Below are 15,405 nucleotides of genomic sequence, written 5' to 3'. Positions count from 1 at the left end.
GTTATGTAGCCTACATCTCTGCCTCATATATAATATATACAGAGCCTTCAGAAAGTATTTATAGCCCCTTGACTTATTCCAAATGCTGTTGTTTTAAAGCCTGATATTCAACATGGATGGAATTGTTGCTTTTTTTCACCCATCTTAACACAATACCCCATAATGACAAAGTGAAAACATGTTTTTAGAAAATGTTGCTAATTTATTGAAAATTAAATACAAAAATATCTAATTTACATAAGTGTTCACACCCCTGAGTCAATATATGTTAGATTCACACCTGAGCACACATGGATTGCACAATATTTGCACATTCTTATTTGAAAGATTCTTCAAGCTCTGTCAAGTTGGTTGATGATCATTGCTAGACAGCCAGTTTCAAGTCTTTCTATAGATTTTCAAGCCGATTTAAGTCAAAGCTGTAACTACAGTAGGCCACTCAGGAACATTCAATGTTGTCTTGGTAAGCAACTCCAGTGTATATTTGGCCTTGTGTTTTAGGTTATTGTCCTGCTGAAAGGGGAATTTGTCTCCCAGTGTCACGTGTGCTCCCTCTCCGGCCTCTAGGTCACCAGGCTGCTCGTTATGGTGCACACCAGTCACCATCGTTACCCGCACCTGCGTGGCGTCAGACTCACCTGGACTCCATCACTTCCCTGATTACCTTCCATAGATATGTCACTCCCTTTGGTTCCTTCCCCAGGTGTCATAGTTTCTGTTTCTGGTCTGTGTGCTGGTAGTGTTTCTTCTTTTGTATTATGTTCCGTGTATTAAAACACTCACTCCCTGAATTTGCTTCCCGACTCTCAGCGCACATTGTTACACCCAGTGTCTGTTAGAAAGCAGACTTAGCCAAGTTTTCTTCTAGGATTTTGCCTGTGCTTAACTTTATTCTATATCTTTTTATTTAAAAAACTCCCTAGTCCTTGCCTATGACAAGCATACAGTGCCTTGCAGAAGTATTCATCCCCCTTGGCATTTTTCCTATTTTGCTGCATTACAACCTGTAATTTAAATAGATTTTTATTTGGATTTCATGTAATGGACATACACAAAATAGTCCAAATTGGGGAAGTGAAATGTAAAAAATAACTTGTTTCAAAAAAATACTCAAAAATAAAAAACTGAAAAGTGGTGTGTGCATATGTATTCACCCCCTTTTCTATGAAGCCCCTAAATACGATCTGGTGCCACCAATTACCTTCAGAAGTCACACAATTAGCTAAATAAAGTCCACCTGTGTGCAATCTAAGTGTCACATGATCTGTCACATGATCTCAGTATATATACACCTGTTCTGAAAGGCCCCAGAGTCTGCAACACCACTAAGCAAGGGGCACCACCAAGCAAGCGGCACCATGAAGACCAAGGAGCTCTACAAACAGGTCAGGGACAAAGTTGTTGAGAAGTACAGATCGGGGTTGGGTTAGAAAAAACTATCTGAAACTTTGAACATCCCACAGAGCACCATTAAATCCATTATTAAAAAATTGAAATAATATGGCACCACAACAAACCTGCCAAGAGAGAGCCGCCCACCAAAACTCATGGACCAGGCAAGGAGGGCATTAATCAGAGAGGCAACAAAGAGAACAAAGATAACCCTGAAGGAGCTGCCAAGCTCCACAGCGGAGATTGGAGTATCTGTCCATAGGACCACCTTAAGCCGTACACTCCACAGAGCTGGGCTTTACGGAAGAGTGGCAAAAAATAAGCAAACACGTTTGGTGTTTGCCAAAAGGCATGTGGGAAACTCCCCAAACATATGGAAGAAGGTACTCTGGTCGGATGAGACTAAAATCGAGCTTTTTGGCCATCAAGGAAAACGCTATATCTGGCGCTAACCCAACACCTCTCATCACTCTGAGATACTAAACGATATCATAACTGCCATCGATAAAAGACAGCACTGTGCAGCCGTCTTCATCGACCTGGCCAAGGCTTTCGACTCTGTCAATCACCGTATTCTTATCGGTCGACTCAACAGCTTTGGTTTCTCAAATGACTGCCTCACCTGGTTCACCAACTACTTCTCAGATAGAGTTTAGTGTGTCAAATCGGAGGGCCTGTTGTCCGGACCTCTGGCAGTCTCCATGGGGGTACCACAGGGTTCAATTCTCGGGCCGACTCTTTTCTCTGTATATATCAATGATGTTTCTCTTGCTGCGGATGATTCCTTGATCCACCTCTACGCAGACGACACCATTCTGTATACATCTGGCCCTTCTTTGGACACTGTGTTAACAAACCTCCAAACGAGCTTCAATGCCATACAACACTCCTTCCGTGGCCTCCAACAGCTCTTAAACGCTAGTAAAACTAAATGCATGCTCTTCAACCGATCGCTGCTCGCACCCGCCCGCCTGCCCGACTTGCGTCATTACTCTGGATGGTTCTGACTTAGAATATGGGGACAACTACAAATACCTAGGTGTCTGGCTAGACTGTAAACTCTCCTTCCAGACTCATATTAAACATCTCCAATCCAAAATTAAATCTAGAATCGGCTTCCTATTTCATTACATTTTTTTTACATTTACGTCATTTAGCAGACGCTCTTATCCAGAGCGACTTAACAAAGCCTCCTTCACTCACGCCGCCAAACACACCCTCGTAAAACTGACTATCCTACCGATCCTCGACTTCGGCGATGTCATTTACAAAATAGCCTCCAACACTCTACTCAGCAAGTTGGATGCAGTCTATCACAGTGCCATCCATTTTGTCACCAAAGCCCCATATACCACCCACCACTGCGACCTGTATGCTCTCATCGGCTGGCCCTCGCTACATATTTGTCGCCAGACCCACTGGCTCCAGGTCATCTATAAGTCTTTGCTAGGTAAAGCTCTGCCATATCTCAGCTCACTGGTCACCATAACAACACCCACCCGTAGCACGTGCTCCAGCATGTATATCTCACTGGTCATCCCCAAAGCCAACAACTCCTTTGGCCGCCTTTCCTTCCAGTTCTCTGCTGCCAATGACAGGAACGAATTGCAAAAATTGCTGAAGTTGGAGACTTATGTTTCCCTCACTAACTTTAAGCATCAGCTATCTGAGCAGCTTACCGATCGCTGCAGCTGTACACAGCCCATCTGTAAATAGCCCATCCAACTACCTATCTCATCCCCATATTGTTTTTATTTACTTTTTTTGCTCTTTTGCACACCTGTATTTCTACTTGCACATCATCATCTGCACATCATTCTAGTGTTCATTTGCTAAATTGTAATTACTTCGCTACTATGACCCATGTATTGCCTTACCTCCTTACTCCATTTACACACACTGTATATATATTTTTCTATTGTGTTATTGATTGTACTTTTGTTTATCCCATGTGTAACTCTGTGTTGTTGTTTTTGTCGCACTGCTTTGCTTTATCTTGGCCAGTTGTAAATGAGAACTTGTTCTCAACTGGCCTACCTGGTTAAATAAAGGTGAAATAAAAATAACCATCCCCACAGTGAAGCGTAGTGTTGGCAGCATCATGCTGTGGGGATGTTTTTTATCGGCAGGGACTGGGAAACTTGTCAGAATTGAAGGAATGACGGTGCTAAATACAAGGAAATTCTTGAGGGAAACCTGTTTCAGTCTTCCAGAGATTTGAGAGGTTCACCATCCAGCAGGACAATGACTCTAAGCATACTGCTAAAGCAACACTCGAGTGGTTTAAGGGGAAACATTTCAATGTCTTGGAATGGCCTAGTAAAAGCACAGACCTCAATCCAATTGAGAATATGTGGTATGACTTAAAGATTGCGGAACCCATCCAACTTGAAGGAGCTGGAGCAGTTTTGCCTTGAAGAATGGGCAGAAATCCCAGTGGCTAGATGTGCCAAACTTATAGAGACATACCCCAAGAGACTTGCAGCTGTAATTGCTGCAAAAGGTGGCTCTACAAAGTCTTGACTTTGGGGAGGGGGGAATAGTTATGCACACTCAAGTTTTCCGTTTTTTTGTCTTATTTCTTGTTTGTTTCACAATAAAAATATTTTGCAGCTTCAAAGTGGTAGGCGTGTTGTGTTGTGTTCACTCTGTCATTTAGGTTAGTATTGTGGAGTAACTACAATGTTGTTGATCCATCCTCAGTTTTCTCCAATCACAGCCATTAAACTCTAACTGTTTTAAAGTCACCATTGGTGTAACGGCTTGTCTGTGGTGTGGCGGAAAGAAGCGCAGGAAGCAGCGAACACTGTTTGGTAATTTTAATAAAACCACATGTACAAAATAAAAGGTCTCCCAACAACAGGGAAAATACACTTGACAAGCACAGTCGAACAAAATGCAGTCGACACACAGAAGGACAATCCCGCACAATAGGGAGCGGGCCAGCTGAACTAAATAGCCCTCTTAATTTACTAACTCAGGGCAGGTGAGAAAACATAAAAAAAGGGAAAAACAAAAAGGGAATCGGTGGTAGCTAATAGGCCGGTGACGACGACCGCCGAGCGCCACCCGAGCTGCCCGAGCGCCACCCCAGCAGCACCGCCGAGCGCCACCCCCCTCCTGACGCGCGGCTCCTGCAGCGCGCCGACACCGGCCTCGAGGCCGACCCGGAGGACGAGGCGCAGGGCGATCCAGACGGAGGCGGTGGAACTCCTTCAACATGGATGGGTCCAAGACGTCCTCCGCCGGCACCCAGCACTTCTCCTCCGGACCGTACCCCTCCCAGTCCACGAGGTACTGCAGGCCCCCCGCCCGGCGTCTCGAGTCCAGAATGGCCCTTACGCTGTACGCCGGGGACCCCCCGATGTCCAGGGGGGGTGGAGGGACCTCCGGCACCTCATCTTCTTGTAGGGGACCAGCCACCACCGGCCTGAGGAGAGACACATGACACGAGGGGTTAATACGGTAATAGGAAGGGAGTTGCAACCGATAACACACCTCGTTTATCCTCCTCAGGACTTTGAAGGGCCCCACACACTGCGGCCCCAGCTTCCGGCAGGGCACGCGGAGGGACAGGTTCCGGGTCGAGAGCCAGACCCTGTCACCCGGTGCGAACACCGGCGCCTCACTGCGGTGGCGGTCAGCACTCCTTTTCTGCCTGGCACTGGCCTCCTTCAGTGAGTCCTGTACTGCTTTCCAGGTCTCCTTGGAGTGCTGAACCCAGTCCTCCACCGCAGGAGCCTCGGTCTGGCTCTGGTGCCATGGGGCCAGGACCGGCTGGTACCCTAACACACACTGGAAGGGTGACATGTTAGTAGAGGAGTGGCAAAGTGAGTTCTGGGCTAACTCTGCCCAGGGAATATACCTCGCCCACTCCCCTGGCCGGTCCCGGCAATATGACCTCAGGAACCTGCCCACCTCCTGGTTCACCCTCTCCGCCTGCCCATTGCTCTCGGGGTGATAACCGGAGGTTAAACTGACCGAGACCCCCAGCCGCTCCATAAACGCCTTCCAGACCCTGGATGTGAACTGGGAGCCCCGATCAGAGACAATATCCTCCGGCACCCCGTAGTGGCGGAAGACGTGGGTAAATAGGGCCTCCGCAGTCTGCAGGGCCGTAGGGAGACCGGGCAAGGGGAGGAGACGGCAGGACTTAGAAAACCGATCCACAACCACCAGAATCGCAGTGTTCCCCTGAGAGGGGGGAAGATCTGTCAGGAAGTCGATAGACAGGTGCGACCATGGCCGTTGCGGAACGGGGAGGGGCTGTAACTTCCCTCTCAGTAAATGCCTATGAGCCTTACTCTGGGCACACACCGAACAGGAAGAGACATATGACCTCACGTCCTTAGCCAAGGTGGACCACCAATACTTCCCCCTTAGACTCCGCACTGTCCTCTCTACACCAGGATGACCCGCCGCAGGTAGCGTGTGCGCCCACCGAATCAACCGATCGCGAACATCGAGCGGCACATACATGCGCCCCTCGGGCACGTGCGCAGGCGCAGGTTCCAACACCAGTGCCCGCTCGATGTCCGCGTCCACCTCCCACACCACTGGTGCCACCAGCCTAGACGCTGGAATGATGGGAGTTGGATCGATGGGTCGGTCATCCGTGTCATACAGACGGGACAGCGCGTCGGCTTTAGTATTAAGGGAACCCGGTCTATATGAGATGGTAAACCTAAACCGGGCGAAGAACATGGCCCACCTTGCCTGACGTGGATTCAGTCTCCTCGCTGCCCGGATGTACTCCAGGTTTCGGTGGTCGGTCCAGATGAGAAAGGGGTGCTTAGCCCCCTCAAGCCAGTGTCGCCACACCCTCAAGGCTTTGACTACCGCTAGCAACTCCCTGTCCCCCACATCGTAATTACGCTCCGCCGAACTGAGCTTCCCTGAGAAGAAAGCGCAGGGGCGGAGTTTCGGTGGCGCACCCGAGCGCTGTGATAGCATGGCACCCACCCCAGCCTCGGATGCGTCCACCTCTACTACGAACGCTAAAGACGGGTCCGGGTGCGCCAACACGGGCGCGTCGGTGAACAGTGTCTTCAACTTCTTGAAGGCTCCGTCCGCCTCCGTCGACCATCTCAAACACGCCGGCCCCCCCTTTAGCAGTGAGGTAATGGGAGCCGCTACCTGGCCAAACCCCCGGATAAACCTCCGGTAGTAGTTGGCAAAGCCCAAGAACCGCTGCACTTCCTTCACCGTGGTTGGAGTCGGCCAATTACGCACGGCCTTAACGCGGTCACACTCCATCACCACCCCCGTGGTGGAAATGCGATAACCCAGAAAGGAGACGGCTCGTTTGAAAAACTCACACTTCTCAGCCTTAACGTATAGGTCATGCTCCAGCAGTCTACCAAGCACCTTGCGCACCAGGGACACATGCGCGGAGCGGGTGGCGGAATATATCAAAATGTCATCGATATAAACAATCACGCCCTGCCCGTGCAGGTCCCTGAGAATCTCGTCAACAAAGGATTGAAAGACGGCTGGAGCATTTTTCAACCCATACGGCATGACGAGGTACTCATAATGGCCTGATGTGGTACTAAAGGCGGTTTTCCACTCATCTCCCTTCTTGATACGCACCAGGTTATACGCGCTCCTGAGATCCAATTTTGTGAAGAGCTGTGCTCCGTGAAATGATTCCACCGCCGTAGCGATAAGAGGTAGTGGGTAACTAAACCCCACCGTGATCGCGTTTAGACCTCTATAATAAATGCACGGACGCAGAACTACCTCCTTTTTCTTCACAAAAAAGAAACTCGAGGAAGCGGGTGAGATGGAGGGCCGAATGTACCCCTGTCCCAAGGATTCCGTGACGTATGTCTCCATAGCCGCCGTCTCCTCTTGTGACAAGGGGTACACGTGACTCCTGGGAAGCGCAGTGTTAACCTGGAGATCTATCGCACAATCCCCTTGTCGATGAGGTGGTAATTTAGTCGCTCTCTTTTTACAAAAAGCGATCGCCAAATCGGCGTATTCAGGGGGAATGCGCACGGTGGACACCTGGTCTGGACTCTCCACCGACGTGGCACCTATGGAAACTCCTAGACACCTCCCTGAACACTCCTCCGACCACCCCTGGAGAACCCCCTGTTTCCATGAAATGAGGGGATTGTGACCAGCCAGCCAGGGGACCCCCAGCACCACCGGAAACGCAGGTGAATCAATAAGAAAAAAGTTAATGCTTTCCTTATGATTCCCCAGCGTTACCATGTCCAGCGGCACCGTAGACTCCCTGACTAGCCCTGACCCTAATGGTCGGCTATCTAAGGAGTGCACGGGGAAGGGGGAATCTATCGGCACCCGTGGAATGCCCAGCTTAATGGCAAGTCCACGGTCCATAAAGTTCCCAGCTGCGCCTGAATCGACTAGCGCCCTATGCTGGGAAGAGGGAAAAAAATTAGAAAATGAAACAGGCAAAAACACATGACCAACAGGGGGTTCTGGGCGAGTCTGGTGCTGACTCACCTGAGGTGACCGAGAAGTGTTCTGCCTGCCTTCTCGACTCCCAGACTGGCTCCTCCAGCACAGGTCGGCCGTGTGTCCTCTCCGACCACAGCTGGTGCAGGAGGAGCCACCTCCTCCGGTGCCCCTTGACACGGCCCCCCCTACCTCCATAGGGGTAGGGGCGGGGGTGCACGGGGGTGGAACGGGCAGGACCCTCTCCGAACGCCCGCGGGCAGCCAGCAAATTGTCCAACCGTATGGACATATCAATGAGTTCGTCCAGGGATAGATTGGTGTCCCTACAGGCCAGCTCCCTGCGGACGTCCGCCCGGAGACTACACCGGTAGTGGTCTATGAGGGCCCTGTCATTCCACCCCGCTCCAGCAGCCAAGGTCCTAAACTCCTCGTCTCCTGCCTGAGGTGGAACAGCCGTTCACCCGCCGCTCTACCTTCGGGGGGGTGGTCGAAAACAGCCCGAAAGCGGCGGGTGAACTCTGGGTAGTGGTCCCTCGCCGAGTCCGGAGCGTTCCAGACCGCATTAGCCCACTCCAGAGCTCGGCCCGTCAGGCAGGAAACGAGAGCACTCACGCTCTCCTCTCCTGTAGGAGCAGGTCTGACGGTGGCCAGGTACAACTCTAACTGGAGAAGAAACCCCTTGCACCCAGCCGCCGTCCCATCGTACTCCCTCGGGAGTGCCAGGCGAAGCGCGCCAGAGCCAGACGTCGTAGGAGGAGGAGATGGTTGTATCGGGGGGGTGTAGGTGGAGAGAGGATACCACTCCTCTCCCATCGGTCCATCCTCTCCATCATCTGGTCCATGGCGGATCCGATGCGATGCAGGACCGATGTATTCTGCAGGACACGTTCCTCCATCGAGGGTAGTGGAGTGCCCGCTGCTCCCGCTGATTCCATGCTCTTTGTGGTGCGGGATTCTGTAACGGCTTGTCTGTGGTGTGGCGGAAAGAAGCGCAGGAAGCAGCGAACACTGTGTGGTAATTTTAATAAAACCACATGTACAAAATAAAAGGTCTCCCAACAACAGGGAAAATACACTTGACAAGCACAGTCGAACAAAACGCAGTCGACACACAGAAGGACAATCCCGCACAATAGGGAGCGGGCCAGCTGAACTAAATAGCCCTCCTAATGACTAACTCAGGGCAGGTGAGAAAACATAAAAAAAGGGAAAAACAAAAAGGGAATCGGTGGCAGCTAATAGGCCGGTGACGATGACCGCCGAGCGCCACCCGAGCAGGAGGGGGCGCCACCGTCGGTAGGAATCGTGACAATTGGCCTCATGGTGAAATCCTTGAGCGGTTTCCATCCTCTCCGGCAACTGAGTTAGGAAAGATGCCTGTATCTGCTCAAAGGTGTATTCAGTGTCTGCTTTTTTTTACTCATCTACCAATAGGAGCCCTTCTTTGCAAGGCATTAGAAAACCTCCCTGGTCTTTGTCATTGAATCTGTGTTGTAAATTCACCGCTCGACTGAGGGACCTTACATATAATTGTATGTGTGGGCTAAAGAGAAGAGGTAGTCATTCAGAAATTATGTTAAACACTATTATTGCACACAGAGTGAGTCCATGCAATTGATTATGTGACTTGTCAAGCACATTTTTACTCCTGAACTTATTTAGGCTTGGGGGTTGAATACTTATTGACTCAAGACATTTCAGCTTTTAATTTTTTTAATTAATTTGTAAACATTTCTAAAAACATAATTACACTTTGACATTATGGGGTATTGTGTTTAGGCCAGTGACACAACATCTCAATTTAATCAATTTTAAATTCAGGCCGTAACACAACAACATTTGGAAAAAGTCAAGGGGTGTGAATACTTTTTGAATGTAATGTATACAGTGCATTCGGAAAGTATTCAGACCACTTGACTTTTTCCAAATGTTGTTATGTTACAGCCTTATTCTAAAATGGATTAAATACTTTTTTCCCTCATCAATCTACACACAATATCCCATAATGACAAAGAAAAAACAGGGTTTTAGAATTTTTTCAAGCTATGAGACTCGAATTGAGCTCAGGTGCATCCTGTTTCCATACAACTTGATTGGAGTCCACCTGTGATAAATTCAATTGATTGGACATGATTTGGAAAGGCACACGCCTGTCTATATAAGGTCCTACAGTTGAGAGTGCACGTCAGAGCAAAAATGAAGCCATGAGGTCAAAGGAATTTTCCGTAGCGCTCCGAGACAGGTTTGTGTCGAGGCATAGATCTGGGGAAGGGTACCAAAACAATTCTGCAGCATTGAAGGTCCCCAACAACACAGTGGCCTCCATCATTCTTAAATGGAAGAAGTTTGGAACCACCAAGACTCTTCCTAGAGCTGGCCACCCAGCCAAACTGAGCAATCAGGGGAGAAGGGCCTTGGTCAGGGAGGTGACCAAGAACCCGATGGTCACTCTGACAGAGCTTCAGAGTTCCTCTGTGGAGATGGGAGAACCTTCCAGAAGGACAACTATCTCTGCAACACTCCAACAATCTGGCCTTTATGGTAAAGTGGCCAGACGGAAGCCACTCCTCAATAGAACGCACAAGACAGTTCGCTTAGAGTTTGCAAAAAGGCACCTAAAGGACTCTCAGACCATGAGAAACAAGATTCTCTGGTCTGATGAAAACAAGATTGAACTCTTTGACCTGAATGCGAGGAATCCTGGCACCATCCCTACGGTGAAGCATGGTGGTGCCAGCATCATGCTGTGGGGATGTTTTCAGCGGCAGGGACTGGGAGACTAGTCAGGATCAAGAGAAAGAATAACGGAGCAAAGTACAGAGAGATCCTTGATGAAAACCTGCTCCAGACCTCAGACTGGGGTGGTTCACCTTCCAACAGCTCAACGACCCCTAGCACATAGCCAAGACAATGCAGGAGTGGCTTCGGACAAATCTCTGAATGTCCTTGGGTGGCCAAGCCAGAGCCCGGGCTTGAACCCAATCGAACATCTCTGGAAAGACCTGAAAATAGCTGTGCAGCGATGCTCCCCATCCAACCTGACAGAGCTTGAGAGGATCTGCAGAGAAAAATGGGAGAAACTCCCCAAATACAGGTGTGCCAAGCTTGTAGCGTCATATCCAAGAAGACTCGATGCTGTAATCGCTGCCAAAGGTGCTTCAACAAAGTACTGAGTAAAGGGTCTGAATACTTATGTAAATGTAATATTTCAGTTTTTTAATTTCAAAATGTATAGAAACCTGTTTTTTCTTTGTCATTACAGGCTATTGTGTGTAGATTCAAAAGGAATAAAAACAGTTTAATCCATTTTAGAATAAGGCAGTAACGTAACAAAATGTTGAAAAAGTCAACGGGTCTGAATATTTTGTAGGTTCATTTAGAATGTAGGCTACAACCTTATCTGTCTGTTGTAATTAAGAATATTGCAGTAGCACAAGTAGGACGCAGTCCACACATTGCAATGTGGCAAAACACATGAAATCACCATTTAGACTGCCTGTCTGTGTCTTGCTTGTGTTTGATGAAATATTCATCATCACAGTCATTATAATGCATGTGTCCTGAGACAAAGGGTCTGTGTGTGTGTGTGTGTGTGTGTGTGTGTGTGTGTGTGTGTGTGTGTGTGTGTGTGTGTGTGTGTGTGTACTTTTGTGTGTGTCTGTGCAGAGAACCAGACAAGAACAACTGAGTAAGGTCATTTCTACAACCCCCACGTCTACGCTGATGAATATGAAGGTGTCTCTAACTGTTACCTCATTGTACACCCAAATGATCTGCATTACAGAAACAGAGTTGTCTCAAAGGCACAAAAACAAAGGTGGGATGTTATGAGCAATTTTACACAGTTCATTAGAAAATGCAGATCATGGCTGAGTAACTGCAATAAACTTTGTGAGGCCATAGATCACAATAAAATACTGTCTGTGTGAGTGTGAGTATGTGTGTGAGTGTGAGTGTGAGTGTGTGAGTAAGCATGAGTGTGAGTGTAAGTGTGAGTGTGAGCGTGTGTGTGAGTGGGAGTGTGTACCTACACTGTCCTCCACATCCACCTCATTATTATGGTCTAGTAACAGACGTAGAGCCTGCTCGTTCCCAGCCCCCGCTGCCCAGTGCAGCGCCGCACGGCCTGTCTGTGGGGAGAGACAGAGAGAAAGACAGAGAGAGAGAGACAGAGAGAGGAGAGAGGAGAGAGGAGGGAGAGACAGAGAGAGAGAGGAGAGGAGGAAGAGAGACATAGAGAGAAGAGGAAGAGCGAGACAGAGAGAGAGAGGAGGAAGAGAGAGAAAACATCATGAGATAGGGAGAGAGAAAGAAACAACATGATAGAGAGGAGAGAGAAACAACATGATAGAGAGGAGAGAGAGAAACAACATGATAGAGAGGAGAGAGTAACAACATGATAGAGAGGAGAGAGAGAAACAACATGATAGAGAGGAGAGAGAGAAACAACATGATAGAGAGGAGAGAGAGAAACAACATGATAGAGAGGAGAGAGAGTAACAACATGATAGAGAGAGAGAAACAACATGATAGAGAGGAGAGAGAGAAACAACATGATAGAGAGGAGAGAGAGAAACAACATGATAGAGAGGAGAGAGAGTAACAACATGATAGAGAGGAGAGAGAGTAACAACATGATAGAGAGGAGAGAGAGAAACAACATGATAGAGAGGAGAGAGAGTAACAACATGATAGAGAGGAGAGAGAGTAACAACATGATAGAGAGGAGAGAGAGAAACAACATGATAGAGAGGAGAGAGAGTAACAACATGATAGAGAGGAGAGAGAGAAACAACATGATAGAGAGGAGAGAGAGAAACAACATGATAGAGAGGAGAGAGAGAAACAACATGATAGAGAGGAGAGAGAAACAACATGATAGAGAGGAGAGAGAAACAACATGATAGAGAGGAGAGAGAGAAACAACATGATAGAGAGGAGAGAGAGTAACAACATGATAGAGAGGAGAGAGAGAAACAACATGATAGAGAGGAGAGAGAGTAACAACATGATAGAGAGGAGAGAGTAACAACATGATAGAGAGGAGAGAGTAACAACATGATAGAGAGGAGAGAGTAACAACATGATAGAGAGGAGAGAGTAACAACATGATAGAGAGGAGAGAGAGTAACAACATGATAGAGAGGAGAGAGAGTAACAACATGATAGAGAGGAGAGAGAGTAACAACATGATAGAGAGGAGAGAGAGTAACAACATGATAGAGAGGAGAGAGAAACAACATGATAGAGAGGAGAGAGTAACAACATGATAGAGAGGAGAGAGAGAAACAACATGATAGAGAGGAGAGAGTAACAACATGATAGAGAGGAGAGAGAAACAACATGATAGAGAGGAGAGAGTAACAACATGATAGAGAGGAGAGAGAGAACAACATGATAGAGAGGAGAGAGAAACAACATGATAGAGAGGAGAGAGAGAACAACATGATAGAGAGGAGAGAGAAACAACATGATAGAGAGGAGAGAGAGAAACAACATGATAGAGAGGAGAGAGTAAACAACATGATAGAGAGGAGAGAGAGAAACAACATGATAGAGAGGAGAGAGAGAACACATGATAGAGAGGAGAGAGAAACAACATGATAGAGAGGAGAGAGAAACAACATGATAGAGAGGAGAGAGAAACAACATGATAGAGAGGAGAGAGAGAACAACATGATGAGAGGAGAGAGAAACAACATGATAGAGAGGAGAGAGAAACAACATGATAGAGAGGAGGAGAGAGTAACAACATGATAGGAGGAGAGAGAAACAACATGATAGAGAGGGAGAGGAGAAACAACATGATAGAGAGGAGAGAGTAACAACATGATAGGAGGAGGAGAAAACAACATGATAGAGAGGAGAGGAGAAACAACAAGAGAGAGGAGAGAGAAACAACATGATAGAGAGAGAGAGAGAGAAACAACATGATAGAGAGGAGAGAGAGAAACAACATGATAGAGAGGAGAGAGAGAAACAACATGATAGAGAGGAGAGAGAGAAAACATGATAGAGAGGAGAGAGAGAAACAACATGATAGAGAGGAGAGAGAGAAACAACATGATAGAGAGGAGAGAGAGAAACAACATGATAGAGAGGAGAGAGAGAAAAAACATGATAGAGAGGAGAGAGAAACAACATGATAGAGAGGAGAGAGAAACAACATGATAGAGAGGAGAGAGAAACAACATGATAGAGAGGAGAGAGAAAACAACATGATAGAGAGGAGAGAGAAACAACATGATAGAGAGGAGAGAGAAACAACATGATAGAGAGGAGAGAGGGAAACAACTGATAGAGAGGAGAGAGAAACAACATGATAGAGAGGAGAGAGAAACAATGATAGAGAGGAGAGAGAGAAACAACATGATAGAGAGGAGAGAGAAACAACATGATAGAGAGGAGAGAGTAACAACATGATAGAGAGGAGAGAGAAACAACATGATAGAGAGGAGAGAGAAACAACATGATAGAGAGGAGAGAGAAACAACATGATAGAGAGGAGAGAGAAACAACATGATAGAGAGGAGAGAGTAACAACATGATAGAGAGGAGAGAGAGTAACAACATGATAGAGAGGAGAGAGTAACAACATGATAGAGAGGAGAGAGAGTAACAACATGATAGAGAGAGAGAAACAACATGATAGAGAGGAGAGAGAAACAACATGATAGAGAGGAGAGAGAGTAACAACATGATAGAGAGGAGAGAGAAACAACATGATAGAGAGGAGAGAGAGAAACAACATGATAGAGAGGAGAGAGTAACAACATGATAGAGAGGAGAGAGAGAAACAACATGATAGAGAGGAGAGAGAGAGAAACAACATGATAGAGAGGAGGGAGAGAGAAACAACATGATAAGAGGAGAGAGTAACAACATGCTAGAGAGGAGAGAGAGTAACAACATGATAGAGAGGAGAGAGTAACAACATGATAGAGCGGAGAGAGAAAACAAACATGATAGAGTAGAGAGAGAGAGAGAAACAACATGATAGAGAGGAGAGAGTAACAACATGATAGAGAGGAGAGAGAGTAACAACATGATAGAGAGGAGAGAGAGTAAACAACATGATAGAGAGGAGAGAGTAACAACATGATAGAGAGGAGAGAGAAACAACATGAAGAGAGGAGAGAGAGAACAACAAGATACAGAGGAGAGAGAAACAACATGATAGAGAGGAAGAGAGAACAACATGATAGAGAGGAGAGAGGTAACAACATGATAGAGGAGGAGAGAAGTACAACATGAGAGAGAGAAGAAACAACATGATAGAGAGGAGAGAGAGTAAACAACATGATAGAGAGGAGAGAGAGAAACAACATGATAGAGAGAGAGAGAGAAACAACATGATGAGAGTAGAGAGAGTAACAACATGATAAGAGGAGAGAGAAACAACATGATAGAGAGGAGAGAGAGAAACAACATGATAGAGAGGAGAGAGAAACAACATGATAGAGAGGAGAGAGAGAAACAACATGATAGAGAGGAGAGAGAAACAACATGATAGAGAGGAGAGAGAGTAACAACATGATAGAGAGGAGAGAGAGAAACAACATGATAGAGAGGAGAGAGAAAC

The 15,405-nt window shown here is 47.2% G+C and overlaps 1 protein-coding gene across 2 annotated transcripts in view; it reads right to left on the bottom strand.

Moving 5' to 3' along the window:
* The window catches only part of ankdd1a (ankyrin repeat and death domain containing 1A), a 46,867-nt gene that overhangs the window by 12,795 nt on the left and 18,667 nt on the right, over positions 1 to 15,405 (bottom strand). The window contains exon 3 of one of the 2 annotated variants that reach the window (XM_029720807.1): positions 11,855 to 11,953. The exons of the other annotated variant lie outside the window; for it this stretch is intronic. Coding sequence (XP_029576667.1) covers positions 11,855 to 11,953 — 99 coding nt within the window. The remainder of the gene's footprint in view (positions 1 to 11,854; positions 11,954 to 15,405) is intronic. 2 annotated transcript variants of the gene reach the window in all.

Source organism: Salmo trutta, chromosome 29 (assembly GCF_901001165.1).
Source record: "Salmo trutta chromosome 29, fSalTru1.1, whole genome shotgun sequence".
Taxonomy (NCBI): Eukaryota; Metazoa; Chordata; class Actinopteri; order Salmoniformes; family Salmonidae; genus Salmo; species Salmo trutta.
Note: the sequence above shows the minus strand (reverse complement) of the source record. Positions and strands in the feature narration are given on the sequence as shown.